Source organism: Plectropomus leopardus, chromosome 19 (assembly GCF_008729295.1).
Source record: "Plectropomus leopardus isolate mb chromosome 19, YSFRI_Pleo_2.0, whole genome shotgun sequence".
Taxonomy (NCBI): domain Eukaryota; kingdom Metazoa; phylum Chordata; class Actinopteri; order Perciformes; family Serranidae; genus Plectropomus; species Plectropomus leopardus.
In genome coordinates, this window is record NC_056481.1 from 13,343,191 (window position 1) to 13,361,451 (window position 18,261).

The following is an 18,261-nucleotide window of genomic DNA, read 5'->3' on the forward strand; positions in this document are numbered from 1 at the left end:
GCTCAGCTCTTTTTTTTTTTTTTTTTATTAAGCGGGCAAAAGCAAAGCATCATTTAACCTTTCCATAACCTTCACCCTGATGTGGTGCACAGTGTGATAATACAACAGATAGAAAAGTAAACACCATTTGCCATCAGTTATTAGGGGTTTGCAGGAAAACAACAATTAAGCTATTGTCAAAAAACGTTCCAGGAAACAAAATGAATGATAATGTTGCTCCATATCTGCTGGATGAGTAAATTATGCAACAATTTGCTAACAACTTGATATTCACCTAAAATGTGATAATATATTTATGCCAGAAATTAAATAGAAGACATTTAGTATACAACAATTATGTTTAAAGGGACAGTTTGTAGGATTTAATAGTGTCTAATCGTCAGGACTGCAGATTACAATAAGCTGAAACTTCTCCTGTGTGCCAAGCGTGAACTCCCAGTTAGAAATCCTAACCAGTATTCTTAAAGTCAGTATTATTTTTTTTAATGCTGTTCAGCTCATCGTGGAGGGGCTGCTAAATATGGTTACCAACGTGAAAATGTGAATGACCCTGTCTAGTGCCAGTGTTTGGTTACCCTATTTTGGGATTCTGGTTAAACATGGAAGTACAACATGGTGGTCTCTGTGGATGAGGACCTGTTCTCTATGTACAACCCCAGTGCCAGAAAACATTGGAACTCTGTGTGAAACATTAAGAAAAACAAAATGCAATGATTTGCAAATCCTTTTTGACCTTTATTTAATTGAATACATTACTATGACAAGATATTTAATGTTCAAACTTAAAAATGTTTTTTTTGTATGAAAAATACTCTCATTCTGAATTTGATGCCTGCAACACATTCCAAAAAAAAGTTAGGATAGGTGCATGTTTACCACTGTGTTACATCACCTTTCCTTTTAACAAAACTCAGTAAACATTTGGGAACTGAGGACACTAACTGTTGAAGTTTTGAAAGTAAAATTCATTCCTATTCTTACTTGATATACAACTCAGTTGCCTGACAGACCAGGGTCTCCTTTGTTGTGTTTGTACTTCATAATGGGCTTCACCTTTTCAAACAGATACACGTCTGGACTGTTGGTAGACCAGTCTAGTGTCTGCAGTCCTTTACTTTGAAACCACTCTGTAGTAACCCATGCAGAATGTGGCTCAGCATTGTCTTGCTGGAATAAGCTGTGACGTCCCTGAAAAAGACAGCATCTGGATGGCAGCATATGTTGCTCTAAAACCTGTATGTACCTTTCAGCATCAATGGTGGAATTTGAGTTGTAGATATAAACAGCTCATTCTAAGGTAAAGAAAACAATATTCTTAGTTTTAGGTGAAAATAAACTTAAGAATATACACTTGTTATATTAAATTTCTGCCAATATATCCCCCTAAAGCCTACTCACTGGACCTTTATGCGATGCACTTTTACTGAGAAACATCGTGGATACAATTATCATTCCTAATGATAGCACAAAATTACCTTTTTGCTAATTAGTCCACTTCCAAGTATTGATTTTTATATTTGTTCTTTGCCTTCCTTTCATAAGGTAGATGATTGGACCAGGCCGGTGATAATATCTCTGGGGGTCAGTCCATCTGTGGAGGTGGCCCAGTAATAGTTTTCTATTAGATTTCCCAGCCAACAGTCACTTATTTATTATGGACTGGCTCTAGCTGTTACAGCAAATAGCTTTTGTAACAGGATAAGGTCTCTCTTTCACGTGCTTGCCTTTATGATGCAGGGGCGAGAGTGTAGACCTGGATGAGATAAAGCAGAATTTGAGAATGCACTTATGAGCCTTTGTGTTTAGGGTCTGAGCCCATAAAATAAGCTTTTAATGGGGGTAAAGATAGCAAAAGGAAGCTATGATTTTTCTTTACATTATCATGTGTTGGCATAATTGTTACTAAAGGGCTGTTCTATGTAATAAAAGTCCACTTGTAATGGAAGTACATTCTCAAATGATGCCATTGATCGGCTCAGATAGATGAGTTGAAATTAAATTAACCCCAAACATATTGCTTTGACCTCATTTTATGTGAAAAGCAGGGTCGTTCACACTAAATAGAAAAGGCCCACATACTAAAAAAGCCAGCAAAACATCTATATGATATGTGCTTTGTGTCATGTTAGTCATGTCAGTGAGCATCTCATTTCAGATCAGTGGTTCTCATTTTTTACTTACGAAAGTTGAAAAAGTCAAAGGTGGGAGACGTTTGCAAGAATGATGGAGTTGTCAATGAAAATATCAGTTCAGTGAAGACTGTGTCCTCCAACACATATAACCCTAAAACATTCTGCTGAAGCCAAATATTCAGCTGCGTAGCCTGAAAATTGCACATAATTTAGTGGAAATAGAGAGATACTTTTCTTCTTCTTTTATCTATATATAGAACGGATACATCAGCTGCCACTGATATACTGACTCACCAAAATAAGTACCTTTTTGAATTTCTGCCTCATCAGCATTCAAAGCATCAAACATGACGCAAATAATCTACCTCTAACAGCACAATTTGTGCCCTATTACCCGACCCTACGTGCTATCAACCGGAGGGGGCTCAGTGCTGCTGCAGATGACGTGTTTGTGTGCCTAAATGCATGCAGGAAAAAATGCCTTCAGAGCATCTACAGTAGATATCGTGTGTCACTGTGATGCGACCTATCAGATATGATTTAGCTGCTGGGACTGTGTGTAATGCCTCTTTTAATGAAAGTAAAACATTATTTCTGATCTATTATTCACTGGCCATGTTGCTGACGTAAATACACTAATCAGATATTCAAGAAATACGCTATATGTTATTTACTTCAACAGCAGATTGGTTGTTTTATTTAAAAGGAGCAGCATGTGGGATTTAGGGGATGTATTGGTAGAAATTGATTCTAGTATTCATTATTATGTTTTTATTACTGTATAATCACCTAAAACTTAAAATCATTGTGTTTTCGTTCCCTGAGAATGAGCAGTTTATATCTACACAGGGAACAGTCCTGGTAGGAAAGTCTACTGTTGTCAGTGTCATTATAATTGTTGTCATGCCCCTTTGCAAGTTTGATTTTCCCTTAATTTGGTCCTAATATACTTGCCGTAGTTGATGATGTAAGACTGCCCTTTAAGTAACTTATGTCAGCTCACGTTGTTTTGTCCTTCGTGTTTTGTAGGTGTAAAATTGTTCTTAAATTTCATTCTGATTGGCATTAAAAAAGTATTAAAAAGCCATAAATCTGACTTGCATTAAGCTGTAGGATCCCTGTTATAGGGAACCAGTCTAAATGCTGATGGTGTCATTATTCTATACTAATTACATTTTGCAATCAACATTTACTTCATACTGATAAGTTGAAAAAACCCTAACCCTGTCTGTTTCTGCTTTAAAGAAAAGCCTGTTGTTGGCTCAGAAAGCATTATGTTAGACATATTTGAGGCAACTCAAAATCAATAGATGTATCAATAGATTAATGTTCTGAAACATTTCAGAAAAACAATTTTTTTTCAGAAGCTGTGAATTGTCTGCAAACAGAAAGCTTTCTGTCCTGCTTTTATCTTTTTCCACTTTATTGAAACAGACATTTCTCGCCACAAGCAGAGGCTTTTACAGACCAAATCTCGTTAGTGACCTTTTAGCCGGTCCATTCTGCTTTAACTGCGAACTTGAACTGTCGACACCAAATTGCGTTAACCCCTTCACACTGTCACAGATCAGCTGGGAGAACTCAATCAGAATGAAGTCAAAGTGTTTTCTTCTTTGAATTCAAAAAAATGTTAACAGATTTTTTGGTTCTATGAAAATATTTTTAAAGGGTTAGAGTTACAGATAAATGTAGTGACTGATAATGCTGCTAAAGCCTCGTACCCATGTTCATATCATTTTGACTGTAAAATGTTAATTTTCAATATTATTGCCATGTTATTTGTCACAGTTGTCGTAATTTGTCCTTCTCTCCTTTTTCTCACATAGATTGCCTTCTCCCAACACAACAGTATCATGGACCTGGTCCAGTTCTTTGTGACATTTTTCAGGTAAGCGAGTCAAATATAAAAATGACTTAAATATACACACTCAGTCATTTGATTCAGCTGTTCAGCAGTCAAACAGCATCCTCCGGAATTTGGCCCACCACCTCTTCATTCTCCGCCCCCGCCTCTTGGGGCTTATTGAGTTACTTGAGCCTGTTAACTGAGTACATGTAAATGCTTCTTGTGTCTTCAAGGCAGCAATTTTCCTTTTTCAAGTGGCAAATAAAGCAGCCAGTAACCATTTAAATAGGTGCATATTTCTCTGCGAGTGCCATCTAAAGAGAAGGCATAGGCGATCAAGATATGAGGGGCTCTTAATGATTTTTTCATCCTGAGAGCTGCGATGGAAATCTTTTTCATTGAAATGTTTAAAATGAGTCAATTGAGTTCTCTCAAAAGCACTGCAAAGTCTGAATACATTAAGAGGATGAGAGTATAATTCAAAAATGTATGCCTTAAGTTAGATACTGGCATTTTTAAAAAGCTTCAAAAGATTAGCTTTGATGCCGACCCTCTTAAAGAAGTTTCTGCACAAAGCTTTAGTTACTGTAGTCATGCCAAATCAGTCAAATCACAATTGGATAAGTTAAAGGCACAGTTCAGCCCCAAACACAAATACATATTTTTCTTCTTACCTGCTGTGCTATTTATCAATTTAGATTGTGTTGGTGGAACTAGATGGCACTCGGCTTATGGTGCTGAAAGCGGCAAAAATACTTTTAAAAAGCACAACAGCAATGGCTTTTTCCAGAAATCAAGAGCTGATTACTCAAGGTAATCCACAGACCTTGTTTGCAGTTAGACGTAGGAACTATTTTCTTTCTACCGAACTACACCCGCTATCATATCACCACGGAGAGGGAAGCCTGCATCTACTGCTGTGAGCTCACAAAGCACTAGCAGATGTTACAGCTCAGCAAAGGAGGACTCCATTAATGTTTACATCTCATGCTATCACAAGAACGAGCCTCTCGTCCATGAATAGATGCGTGCTTCCTTTTTAGTGGAAATACAGTTGGCAGGTGTAGTTTGGTAGAAAGAAAATATTTCCTCAAGGAAACTGCTCACAACAAGGTCTGTGGATTATCTTGAATAATGGACTAATAATTCCTGAAAAGAGAAATTGCTGTTGAGTTTTTTAAATGTCTTTTTTTTTGGCACTTTGAACATCACAAGCTGAGTGCCATCTAGTTCCATTATATTGGAGAGATGGTAGACATCTCTATGGCCACTAACTCAAACACTCTGCAACTCATACCAACACAATATAGCTTGATAAATAGCAAAGGTAAAAGGGAAAATGTGTATTTTTTATTTGGGTTGAACTGTCGCTTTAAGTTTGTTTATATCATTAAATCCCTGTGACAGGCGGGGACAACTTTTTTCACACCTAACACTGATAGTTACCAACGGCGGTGCAGTTTCTGTGTATATGTTGTGTTCATATTATTCCAAGTCATGCTCCTCATAGTAGCTGGATGGACTAACATATTATCTGTGTAGCTGTCAAGGTGGGAATAGAAGACAGCCTTAGCCCGAGGCACCTGCCCATCATTGCCCAGCCCACAATAACTTCCCTGCAAAGCTGTCACACAATCAGTAATCTTCTGCCTCCATCCGATCAAATTACAGTTGAATAGCCGAATTCGGGAATTCTTGGAAGGAAAGGGGAGAAGTGCGGAGCTCATTTTATCTAAAAGTTTTGGTTCAAAACAAGAAATGTGTGAGCAGTTTCTATGTGTCCTTAATGAGGGCGTAGGTTTTTTTATTTGACTCATACTTAGCGAGTGGTCTGGGAATCCTCCCCCTAGAAATGTTTTATTTCAAACAAAATTTCCTGTATTCTGTTGAATTTTTCAGCATCAATTTGTGCCTTTTCTTTGTCAGTTTATGGTGGATATGTAACGATATTTCCGGCCTTAGCCAGGCATAGTTACTTCATCTTCTTTCTGTTTTATAGCAGATTGCAATAATTGCTCTCGAGGTTGCATCTTGAGGTGGCAATTTTGCCTTTATGAGTGTCATTCTTGCAGATTGTCAGCATTTAAAGTTCTCTGCCACCTTTTTGTTTTTATTTGGGGGAGACAAATGCACATGTTGAAAATATTGAGAGGGAAATGTTTACCGCATCCTCCCCAAAATCTATACCTATTTCCCATAACATTGTACTGCTTTCTCTTGGAAACTGTTGTTTGCACAGTGTTGACAAAACACTACTTCCTTTAGTAATTCATTTCTCAATTTATCAAATTCTTACGCAAGTTTCTGCTTTTTAAATCCAATAGAGATCAACCCCAGCAAACCATTACACAGCATATAGCTTTCCCTGTTTTCCAGCCTAATGTTGCGCATCTTTTTTTTTCATCAGTGTGCATTGTATTTTTTGTTTCTTTTTTTTTTTTTTCACTGTCCTGCAGGTTTACTAATTCTTTTGAGTCTCTTCTGCAGCCTTGTTGTCCGTTCTCACTGACCCATAAACTCAGGAAAAAGCAAAAGGCCCTGATGCAGTCACAATCAGTTGTGTGTCGGTGTGTGAGAGAGGTTTTGAGGGTATGAACCTGCGGGAAACATAATCAGCCTGATGACTAAATGTCATATCACCCCACAGGGTTTCTAGACCTCCTTGTATGCAAGATAGAGGGTGGAGAAATGACGGCATGGCGCTGAACAATTTCTCCTACTGTTGTTTTCTCCTCTGAGTTTATTCAAATATCGCTCACCTTTTCCACTACAAGCTGTTCAAAAGTATTTTTTTCCCTTATTTTCTACATTGCGCCTTCATCTTAGTGACTTCATAAACAACATTTACTTGCACAGCACTGGCTTAGTTGTAATCTAATTAGAGTCTCATTGTTTTATGCGTTCTGATTAGACACTGTAGAAACTCTAATAGGATGCTTCGCCATACTTGCAGTGGAACCCCAGGGTCTAATTTATACTAATTAACAAGTGTCTTTTCAGTCACATCTGTGTGTTTGTGTGTATCTGTGTGTGTGTGTGTGTGTGTGTGTGTGTGTGTGTGTGTGTGTGTGTGTGTGTATAGAGAATATGTAAGTGTATACACAAGAACATTGCTGTCACCCACTGTTTACACCATATATATGCAAGCAGTACACTTATTAATAACCATGCATGTGCTCATTATTTAGATATCACCGACTATATTTTTTTTAAAAAAAGTGTGTCAATCCAACAAGAAATAATGCTGTCTTATTATTTCATATTTTAGCCTCTTCTACTCCACTTCTCCCAACAAAGGACAGGGGATCTTAACGGCATATGCCTGAACCTGAAGATTAATCTTAGCTGCAGCTCAGTATTGTGTGTCAAGTTGTTCTAATCACAAATACATAGTAAACATTGTGTTTTGGTGAGGTAGCATTTTTTATCCCCTCCAGATTTATGTGCAGAAATATTCAAATACAATAGGCAACACATTTGTACTGAAACTTCATAGGACTAGTATGAAGTGGGTATGTCTGTAAAAGGGGACTTGTGTGTAAACATTTACAGATATTTTTACAGATATTTTAGATATTTTGAGCTAAAAGGTCAAGGGGCCCCTGTGAATATGACCATGCCAGCATTCCCTTACCAAATTAATTAAGCCAATTAAGCCTAATTTTGCTTTAAAGCTCTGCACACTACAGCCAAAAATGCCAGCGTCCCCACATTGTGGTAGAGTTATAGGGTGCTTTATACAGAGCTTCTTTTTTAGCAGCGTAAAGAGCCTGCAGAAACCAGGTATTAGATATCATTGATTTCTTTCCCTTGTGGAAACTGTAGCCTTTTGCTTACAGAAACGAGCATGTAATTAAAAGAAAGCAGTGTTTAGTTGAGTTTCTTCTCTGTGAAAGGCTAAGTTTCTTGTGTTTCACATTACGTGACATTATCACCATCAAATAATGGATGTATTTGGCTGTCTACCATTAAAACACATGACAATAAGATTAGTAAACTCATCTTCCATTTGTCTGTTTTTGTCACAAGTATGTTATTGTGAGTGAAAGTTCACACCTGCAGTTACTAAAACTACACATCAGCCTATCCCATATCAGCATCTACTTGTAGAAAACTTGAGTGCATCTTTGTGTAAAAAATTTTATATTTGTCCTTCAGTACCTTGGGGCGTTAGACTGATTGCAGAACTTCTTTTGTAGTAGTAAGAACAGCAAAGAAGATTTAAGCTTCTTTGCTGTCTAAAATAGTGATGATGAAAGCCAAACATCTGTCTAGGGATTTTTGTCACTTCTGCCACATGGAAATGTCATTGAAGCCCCCATAACACCCCCCTCTATTCACTGTTATCTTCAAAGGTTTCTAAGATGGTGCAAGTATTTCTAAAAGAATGAAAGGGTTTCCAGCTCGTGCACCTCTAAAAGAAATTCCATGTGCAACGGCGAGATGTTTGAAGCACAGTTTCCCATCACTCAACGCTCTAATCCGACTCGGTAGCCCCCTCTTTGCTTTTTTTGAGAAGCTGTTTTTTCCAAGTGTTATCACACAGACGCTATCGCCTTCTTCAAAGATCCTCCTGGCCAATAGATCTAACAGGTGTGGCTGGCAAATTGAAAGCCAAGTTAAAATATCAAACAAACGGGCCTCTGAAATCAGAGCTAGTCATGTGTCTCTGGTGAAATGTGCTTATTGGACCAGGCTGACCATTTTAGAGATGTTGCACGTCCCTGAAGACAAGGGCTCATTGATCATGTTACAGCATGGGTTTCAAATCCAAAGATGATCGTCTTTGTTCCTGGACATCAGGAACAGGTTCATGTTTCCCTCTTATTCTGTGAGTAGAGAATAATTAGAGGGGAATGATTACACGTTTGATAGTTTGGTATTTTTCAGCCCTTATTTTTATGGCTAAGTGACTAATGGGAACAACATCTAGTATTGAGCGAGGGGGCTACAGCCAGAACATGCAAAACAGGCTGCAGTGTAACCACATGGGGCAATTATGCAACATCAGTATACATAACCAAAATGAGATTGTTTTTTTGACCACTGACAGGCTCAGATTGTTATTGTCAGTATATGGCAACAGCTGAAAACGATCTCTACAGAGATGGACCGTTTTGTAAAAGCCAAAGATCCTTTTTTTAAAACCAGAAACAGCCTCAAAACTCACCAGATTCCATTTAAAAAAGCTGTAATTTTATCTTTGTAAAAGTCACTTTATTAAAATTGAACAGAAACAAAATAAAACATACAACAATGACTTGGTTTGTCCACTATTCCAACAATCACCAACTTTTTGGTTGAAATAAACCCTCAAATTACCCATTTAGATGTGAAAATATGCTGCTCTGTACATGTGAAAATTACTGTTTATCTGAGTGGTGTCGTTGGCAATTTCAGGGCTGTTTCTGGTTAAACAAAAGGATCTTACTCTTCGACAAGACACTGAGTGTGAGCCAGTCTGTTGCAAAAAAAAACAAACTGTTTTATTGGACGCAAATGGATGGTGCATAATTGCCTTGAGTGGTTACACTAGTACATGTTTCGCTTCTGTGAGCTGCAGCCTTCTCGCTCAATACTGGAACAACTTCAAAAATTGTTATGCCCATCAGTCATGTAAACACAAAAACATGAGAAAATAGGATCCAGGTTAGAAAATACTACACGCACCTTTTTATGACTGACGAATCGGTTGAAGTTAAATTGACACAGATACCAAAGTTTTTAATGGTGGTCATTAATTTTACCTAACCACAATGCTCAGTGTCCCACATGTTGCTCCAACAAGCTAATAGAAAGTGCAGAATGTCTCTACAGCACATAATAATCTCAACGCTTTCATCTGTCACCAGGATAATGAAGTGGAAGCTCTCAATCAGTCATGTTTTTCTATCCCAGCAGAGCTCGGGCCTTGTTGAATTTCCCTTGACTAATGATTTTACTGTTGGGTTATTAATTGAAGTAATCGGCCAAAATATTCAGTCTGCGAAGAAATGAATGTGCTACCGCTTCATATTATCTCCCGTTTTGTCTTTTTTTTATGTCAGAGAGAAACTATGAATATTTAATACCACCCTGTTTCAATACAGTTATTTTATTATAGCAAGAAAATAAAGTGAAAACACACAAATATTTGATTAAATAACATGAATCTAAATAAATGCTTTGTTAAAGCCAATCCCAGGCAAAAAAACGGGACATATATTCGATTACATGTACCAAGTCTGGAGACAGTATGTAGAACTATTGAATTGCAGCTGGTGAAGGAGCTAATGTAAAGATAGGGATTCTTGCAACATGAAACTCTCCTGGGGGTTCAGTTGCATACGTTTATATTCAGTATCTACTGTTGCTTTAAATTCCCAAGGGTTTGACTACTCCCTGTATGCAGTGACTACACTATGTATGCATTTCCTGAGTGACAGCTGTTGTTACTTAAAGTCATGTCACTTGATAATGTTTCCTCTCTTTCATTCCAGTTGCTTTCTGTCACTCCTCCTGGTGGCGGCAGTGGTGTGGAAGATCAAACAGACTTGCTGGGCTTCACGACGGAGAGAAGTAAGTCCAGAAAACACATTCTTCTGACATCTGACATCCCTCTGTGGAAAATAGTTACTTCTCAGCTTCGGCAGTATGATTCCAAAAGTATCGGAAGTGCCTACAAATCTTCAAACATCATAGTTCAACATTACAGCCATGTTTTCAACAACACTTTCATAACCTGTCTGTAGTGGGTTATAGTTATAGATGCATGTAAACTGGCCTATGTACGATAATGGTTGCAAAACTTTCGAAATGAGTAGCAAATTAACTATGCACATATATGGTTAACGTAGGTGCCCTACTTGAACTACAGCACTAACATTACACCCCTGTTTTACAGACTCTGTCGCAATCCATGGGATATTTAAAAAAACAGCTTTGTGCATTAAGTCCTTGTCAAACAAAAGTGTCAGTTCTCTATAAACCAATTAACAGACTGAAGAGTTTCTAGCTCCACATTTTAGTATCAAATCAGTGTGCTATGTACCACCATAGAGGGATAACGGAAAACAGGACAATATGGAGAGGTTATATTGGTACCATCCACAACTTTGACGTTGAAAGCATAAAAAACAATCATTCTAATGTGTAACCACTGAACAGAACTGAGCGGGACTGCTTGATGGAAACAATGCTTATCATGCATTTGCTTGAAACACTCTTGAAACCTGAAGAAAAATGCATATTGACAGATAAGTCCTCATCTATACAGATGGCACATGCTTCTTTAAGAAGTAAAACGTCCCAGAGTTTGATTATTTTGTCAGAAAGAAAAGATGAGAATGATAATTCAGAAAAAACTGTAGCTTTAGGTGAAGTGGACGAGTGAAAAAAATGTGTGGGAAGTGAGTCGAGATGCTGTGGATGACTTAAGGAAAAGGGAATAGATTGAAACATTAATATTCAGTGCCAGTATGAAAGATGTGGTTGAATAAAGATGGGGATGAAAAGGGGTGAAAGATGAGATCATTGGCAGTATGAATTAAAAAGAGAGTAAAAAAAGATACAGTGCAGGAAATTGAGGAAGAGAGCAAATGTATGTAAATTCATCTCACTGCCCCATAACCCAAACTGCATTGGCTGGTTACTGGTTTCTGTACGAGCAACCATCATTTCCATCTCTTCAGACTGAACCCTATACTCTCCTAGATGCTGTTTGATAGTCAATAGCAGGAAGTTTAATTTGGTGCACATCCAGCCTTATGACCTGCAGTCTACTAATAAAGCTCCCACAATTTATTTCCCCTTTGGGGATGACATTGATAATCATAAGATCCAAATTTTATATCCTCTAATTGATATATGAAAATAAACAAGAATGATAGCTACCGTGACTCCGAATCGTGCCTATCCAAAGAATTAAAGTCAATAAAAATTAATGCAGGCAGATGGGCTCACGTCATTAAAATTCTGCTCACTTTTCCTGTCTGCTCTTGGCATTCCCGTCATCTGTTTGTCGCTGCCCTTCAGCTGCCACATGAAAATAGATAAATAGTTAAATAAAAATCTCTCTCATCTCTTAATTTCAGGTGATTGAAAAGTTTTGTCACCCGAGAAACAAAATACTTTTTATTCTGTGAGAAGTTTTGTTTGCAGATGACATATCAGTTTGTGTCTTTGAATTAATGAATTACTCATTCTAATATATATATGTTATCTGTATATCTTTATCTCCCGAAAGTGTAAGTCTGGAGGGGATCATGTGTTCGTTTGTTCGTGTGTGTGTGTGTGTGTGTGTGTGTGTGTGTGTGTGTGTGTATCTGTCTGTCTGCAGTTAATCCTAAACACTACCGGACCAATCAGCCTTACATTTTATGTGCACATTAACGACTGTATGCTCAAGAACCTCTCATGGTTACGATAATTCAAAATATTTTACTGACTGTTTAATACTGCCATTGACTGCTGACTCCTCACTCCTTGTAACTGGCTGATAGGAGGCCCATTTTTTTCTGAAATCAGCTCGGCTTAAAACAACAAGCCTTCCCATCTGTTGCAGTTGACATTTTTGTCTTTGTCATGGATCAAACACTGACATATATAGAAAAGGTTGGTCGTATTTTGAACTGGAGCATGTGCAGATTCATTCCATACCTAATATGTTATGATCCACCAAAGTTAGGCACATATGAAGATGAACAAGTCAACCGTTTTAGTCATGTTTGCCTCCATCCTAACTGTAAGGGAGCTGGGAGTGACAAACCAGGTGCAGCTGTGCCATGTTTCAGCTGCGACCCGGTTTTGTTCAGTCTGCCACACGGCATCATAATACACTGTGACCGCGGAGTGTTTGCCTACCTGATTTTTAGAGTTAGTCATTTTTCCTTAATATTTGTGCTTCTACCATAAGAATGCAGACTACAAAGTGAAATGGTTAGGCCTGTTTGGTTTATTGTTATTTCCTTCTTTATTGTGCTTTAAACGCGTTGCAGCGTGTCTGCTGGAATTGTTTTGAAGGAATTGCAACCGTCCAGATGACCACCTGGCTGAGATTGGCACTCTACCTTTCCAGTGTACTTTTCCAGTTATTGCCCTGCGCTTGAATGCACATTCCCTGAAATCTTTCCTTTCCAGTGTAAAGTTGAGTTAAAGTAGTTTATCTCGTGGAGTAGAAAGATATAATATTGTTTTCTCTTTGAAACATGAACCATACATTCCTTACTATGCTTATTTTTCTGAATCCACCATGCAATCTAAAATCCCACCGGATTCTGTTACCAGCTTTGTTGGCTGCAACATTAAAATTATTACAGGTTTGATGTGCAGAATGCTCAAAACCTGTAAATACAGCCTCAGGTCTGACCAGCGTAAAGTGTGAAATTTTGCTCATTTATGCAGTTGAAACAAAAGGTTTTTCACTCCCTATTCATGTTTTATTTCAAAAAGGAATACTGAAAATCAACATAAAAAAAATCAACGTTTCTGCCACATGGCATTATAAACCTGAGAAAAACATACCTTAAGGTTCCTGTTGTGGCATTTTCAGCTGCCCTACTTTTGAAGAGAAGTCTTACAGAGAAGCTGTGCGTTGGTCACCTTTTCCTGAAAGCTGTGACAGTCCTGAGGGTGTTCTCCGGTGCTGTTGTGGGTGCTTCAGCTCTGCCAGTAGTCTTTTACTGCTTCTCATGTGGCGTTTCTCTCGGCCACATTTCTATAATGGCCAAATTAGTAAAATCATTTGTAGTGATTATTTCTGAAGTAGTTAAGGTCTGTCTTATATTCTGTAGAGTAAATAGTACGACGTGTAAAATGGGGCGTTCATCGCAATCACTTACAGAAGTGCTTGTGTCTGAAAATGCTGAAGCTATAAGGTCAAACAGCTAAGAAGTGCTTTTAGTTTGCACACCTCATAAAGCAATCAATGTAAGCTTTTCATGTTGGTCCAAGCCTCCCATTGCCACTATTTATCAGGTAGAAAATTACCCATTCAGGGTCACAATCCCCAAAAACCTTTTAGTATAGATTTCATATAATCATAGCTGGTGAAACCATTCTTTGAACCCCTAACTTGAATTTTTACTCGTTTGTTTGATGATAAACGCTATTATCAGTGTCTGACAGATGCAGACATCATTAATCTCTTAAAAAACTACTCAGAAACCAATATCTCCTTTCTATAGCATCTCTAGCATCTCTTTACTTTGTTTTTTTTTTCTCAAACAAGACTGGACGTTAAAAATATTCCATTTTAAAGTGGGCACTCATTTTTAAACACATGATGTGGTTGCTAACAAAACCATGACAGCAGTTGTTTTGAATGAAATGATGTAATAGCGGATCAAAATGCAAAGAACAAAAGTCTATATAAATGTTAAAAAAATAAAATAAAAATCATGTAAATGTGCACTTTAAGAAGAAACTATTTGTTTTATCTTTAAAAAAGTTAGTGTCTGAGCTACCTTAAAATTTTAAGTTGACTGAATTAGAGAAGAAAAGTTGAGGTAATTTTGTAGTAATTCAAATTCAGACAGTGTAGACTTTCTAAAATCAATCTGGATACATTCTAGATATGCAAAAACAAAACAGATTTGTGCTGAAAGTCCAAACTTCAGATTTTCAGCAGTTACTTCATCAGGGTTTACAAGATGCTATTCCTTTATGTTGCTTTAGCCTTGTAATGTAGTTAATTTCTGCAAGGAAGAAGAATGTGTGAAATATAAAAGACGATATCTCTGGCTTTGCTGGTAATTTTTATAAAAACTTAGTCCCATGACATTATACGACTGCAATGCTAAATCAGCGGAGTACTCTTTTATGTTTATGGAATATTTTCAAAGCAGCACAAGCAGACTTTAATTATCCAGTATCTGCCAACCATTTTTAATACAAATAATTTAAAGGCAAGATTTTGATGGCTGTCATAATAAATTACTTGCCTCACTGCTTACAATAGTAGGCATTTTAGGTTACATAGCAACTGAAGTTACCGTGATGAGAGTGTGATTATGTCTTGTATGATATTAGATAAACTGATTTGGTTCTGCTAACCTTGTCCATTGATGAACTGATCGGCTCTTCACTGAGCACTGTGTCCGGTTCATTTGAAAGGGCTCATAAACAGACCATAGACTGGCAAGGCTCGTCCAAATGTGGACTGTAAGGATTTGGGCGGAAAGCCATCTAATGCTCACAAGCCTCCGTTTAACATAAGTACATGGAATAAACGAGTCTTAATGAGGCCACGAGAGATAGCAGAGACTTTAATGAGACACTGATCCAACCAAGTGACATATGGATGTCTGATACTGAATGAACTTTTGGATGTTTTTCATTGGCTTCCTGGAGTGGGATCTGTGTTAGTACTTCTCGGTTTTGCTAGATATAAAAAATGTGTTTATATGAAACCATTTTCTGTGTAATTTTGGATTTTTACTAGCACATTTGCTATGAGTATACCGAGTTGGCATTGTTTGTTTGTTATTTTGAAAATTAGCTGTGGCTGGAGGATATGATAATAACCACTAACAGCCTATCCGAAACTGGGAGCCATAAGGTGGTGAGTGTGTAATTCCTGGTATTGACTTAATCTTACAAAGCTGATCTTTTACCACACTAATGCACTAATTGGATAAAGGCTTTCTTTTTTGTGAGTTGAAAGGACTTGGATCCAAAGGTGCAGCTGTTGTATTTGAATAATTTCCATTGAGAATAGGTGATGAGACTTGGATCGTGAGTGGGGAGGACAAAGGGATGAAATGACGGCAGCTGTAAATGCCACGGAGGAGGACGAGGGCTGACCTCTTTGAAGCTACCTGTGGGGGGAACGGGAGGGAGGGGGCGCTGACATTTCACAAGACTGCAACACGGAAGATGTTTTACACACAAACATGTAGATGTATCTAATGCAGCGCCTCATTCTTTATCTCTCTCACACACTTATACAGACAGGCACTGATACACAATTAATACACACTCACTACATATGAACTGGATGCATGTGGAGCTGTCATGTTTTACCAGCACTCTAAAAGCACTCAAATCTATTATTGAGCAGCGGCAGTTTAAGCATGCCATTTACTGAGTTCACCAGTAACTAATTAGCATCTGTTTATTTAAAGCTATTGTCAGTCCAAAGACGTCCACTGGTAATTGTTTGTAACTGATGGCTTTAAATCTGCCTGTTGTGTCAGTTGTAGACAAGACATTGATGTAAAGGCTGGGATGAGTCGTGTTTTCTATAATGGTGTATTACCCTAAACTGTATGGAAAATAATGCACATAGCTACCATAACGTCACCCATTGGTTTGTGGACTCCTGTTTTGAAGCCCCAAGATGAGCATTTGCCGTCTTGATTTATTGGGGGCAAAGTTATTTGGACAAGAGGGTGGAGCTGTGGAGGAGCAAAGGTTTGACTCATAGATGGTGCTCACTCCTCACAGACATATGCATTACTTTGAGCCTTAAAAACATTTAAAAGAGTGACATCTATGAAAATTAACCTCCTGTATAGTTGTTAACATGGGGGTCTATGGGGATTAGTCTGTTTGCAGCTAGAACTGGAACTGCAGTTTTTAGCATTTTTCAGCCTTGGAGGTCGCTGCTTTTGTATCATTGATATAATGATATAGTTCAATTGTTAGCAGTATGGCTCTCGAGCTGATGTTTGTTGGTCTGTCCAATACTTTTGATCCAAACTAAAATATCACACCAGCTGACGGAAGGATTGTAGAGACCTTTGTGGTGCCTCTATGATGAATGCTACTGACTTTGGTATTCCTCTGATTTTTCCTCCTTCACCAGCAGGAGATTTCTGTTTTCCTGTGACATTCAACATCTTATGGACTGATTCCCAATAAGTTTTGTGAAAAAAAAGGGTTGCAATTGAGGAATTATTTTTGTTGAAGATTAATCCGTTGATTATTTTCTTGATTAGTCAATTAGTGTTTTTGGTCAATAAATGTCAGAAAGTAATGACGAATGTCAATGTCAGTGTTTCCCCAAAGCCCAAGATGATGTCATGAAGTGTTCTGTTTGGTCAACAACTCAAAGATATTTTGTTTGCTGTCAGAAAGGAATAAAGAAACCGGAATATATTCACATTTAAAAAGCTAGAATCAATCTGAGAACTCAGACTTTTTTTTTCTCTTCAAAAAATTACTCAAGCCAAATAATCGATTATCAGATCAATTGCCAATTAATTTAATTTTCGACAACTTAAACAATTGATCATTGCAGCTATGGTGCAGAAATTCTTGTAAAATCTAAAATAGCATGGTCCCCTTGTGTGCAAATGGGCTTTAGGCGTGTTTTCTTTTAAAAAAAAACATTTTTTTTTATGCTGGCAGCGTGAGCCTCTACTTAAAAATTATCACTGTAAACAACCCATTTTGATTAAGACAAGTCAATTATCTAATTTTCTATTATGCTTTCATTGACAAAACTAAAAGCAGCACATTACCAACCACCTAATCCTCATGTCTCACTGCAGACTCGTGTAGTCTCACGTTCTGCTTTTCCCTTGAAGAGCTCAATCAGCAGTCATCGATTGCTATAATAAGATTATCCTACTCTTAAGCCCCTGGTCACCTTGATTGTCCCTTGTTCAGTTTAAAGTTTGGACTCTAATAATTTCCTCTAAAGTTACAGTTGATTGAGCGTACCTTTGATTAGAAGTTCAGTCTAGGATATAGCTTACCCTTGGAAGCTGAGAAGCTGTCCCACTAATGACAAAAACAGAACTATAGCAATACAGCAAGGTAACATTTCATGATTATTTTATGTTAGAATTTAACCTCATTACTTATCTTATTACTGCAATAATACTACATTTTTTAATGAGTTCTTGGTACTTCAGCCTACACAAAACAACTCAACCTCACCGACATCATATCAGTGTTGTACGCTGTGGCAGTCTACAAGACAGGATATCTTCATTTAGCCATTTTCACTCCATTAATCCCAGCACGTGAGTAGATTTTGACATCTCTTATTTTCTATTTTATAATGTTTTTTTTCAGTTATTTATTTTATTCTGCAGGGCTTGTGGGGACAGGCAGCAATCTTTGAAAAGGACAAAGTGACCTGCTTAGGTGTAAAATATGCTCAGAGGCGGGGTGACACTTACCCTTTTATAGAATCCAGTGAAGGGAATGAAATGCTGCATTCACAAGACAGATAATTCATGCACTCACTTGCCAAATTAATCAAATTGCATAGCAATGTACTGCATGCCCACCCTTATCACAACTGTGAATGGCTCCAGCTTGTATTCTTGACAAAATCAGTCTGTCATTGCACAA

At 37.7% G+C, this 18,261-nt stretch overlaps 1 protein-coding gene across 1 annotated transcript in view; it reads left to right on the top strand.

The window, feature by feature from the left end:
* The window catches only part of atrnl1b (attractin-like 1b), an 84,962-nt gene that overhangs the window by 51,886 nt on the left and 14,815 nt on the right, over positions 1-18,261 (top strand). Inside the window, exons 25-26 of the mRNA XM_042507654.1 lie at positions 3,959-4,020; positions 10,458-10,536. Coding sequence (XP_042363588.1) covers positions 3,959-4,020; positions 10,458-10,536 — 141 coding nt within the window. The remainder of the gene's footprint in view (positions 1-3,958; positions 4,021-10,457; positions 10,537-18,261) is intronic.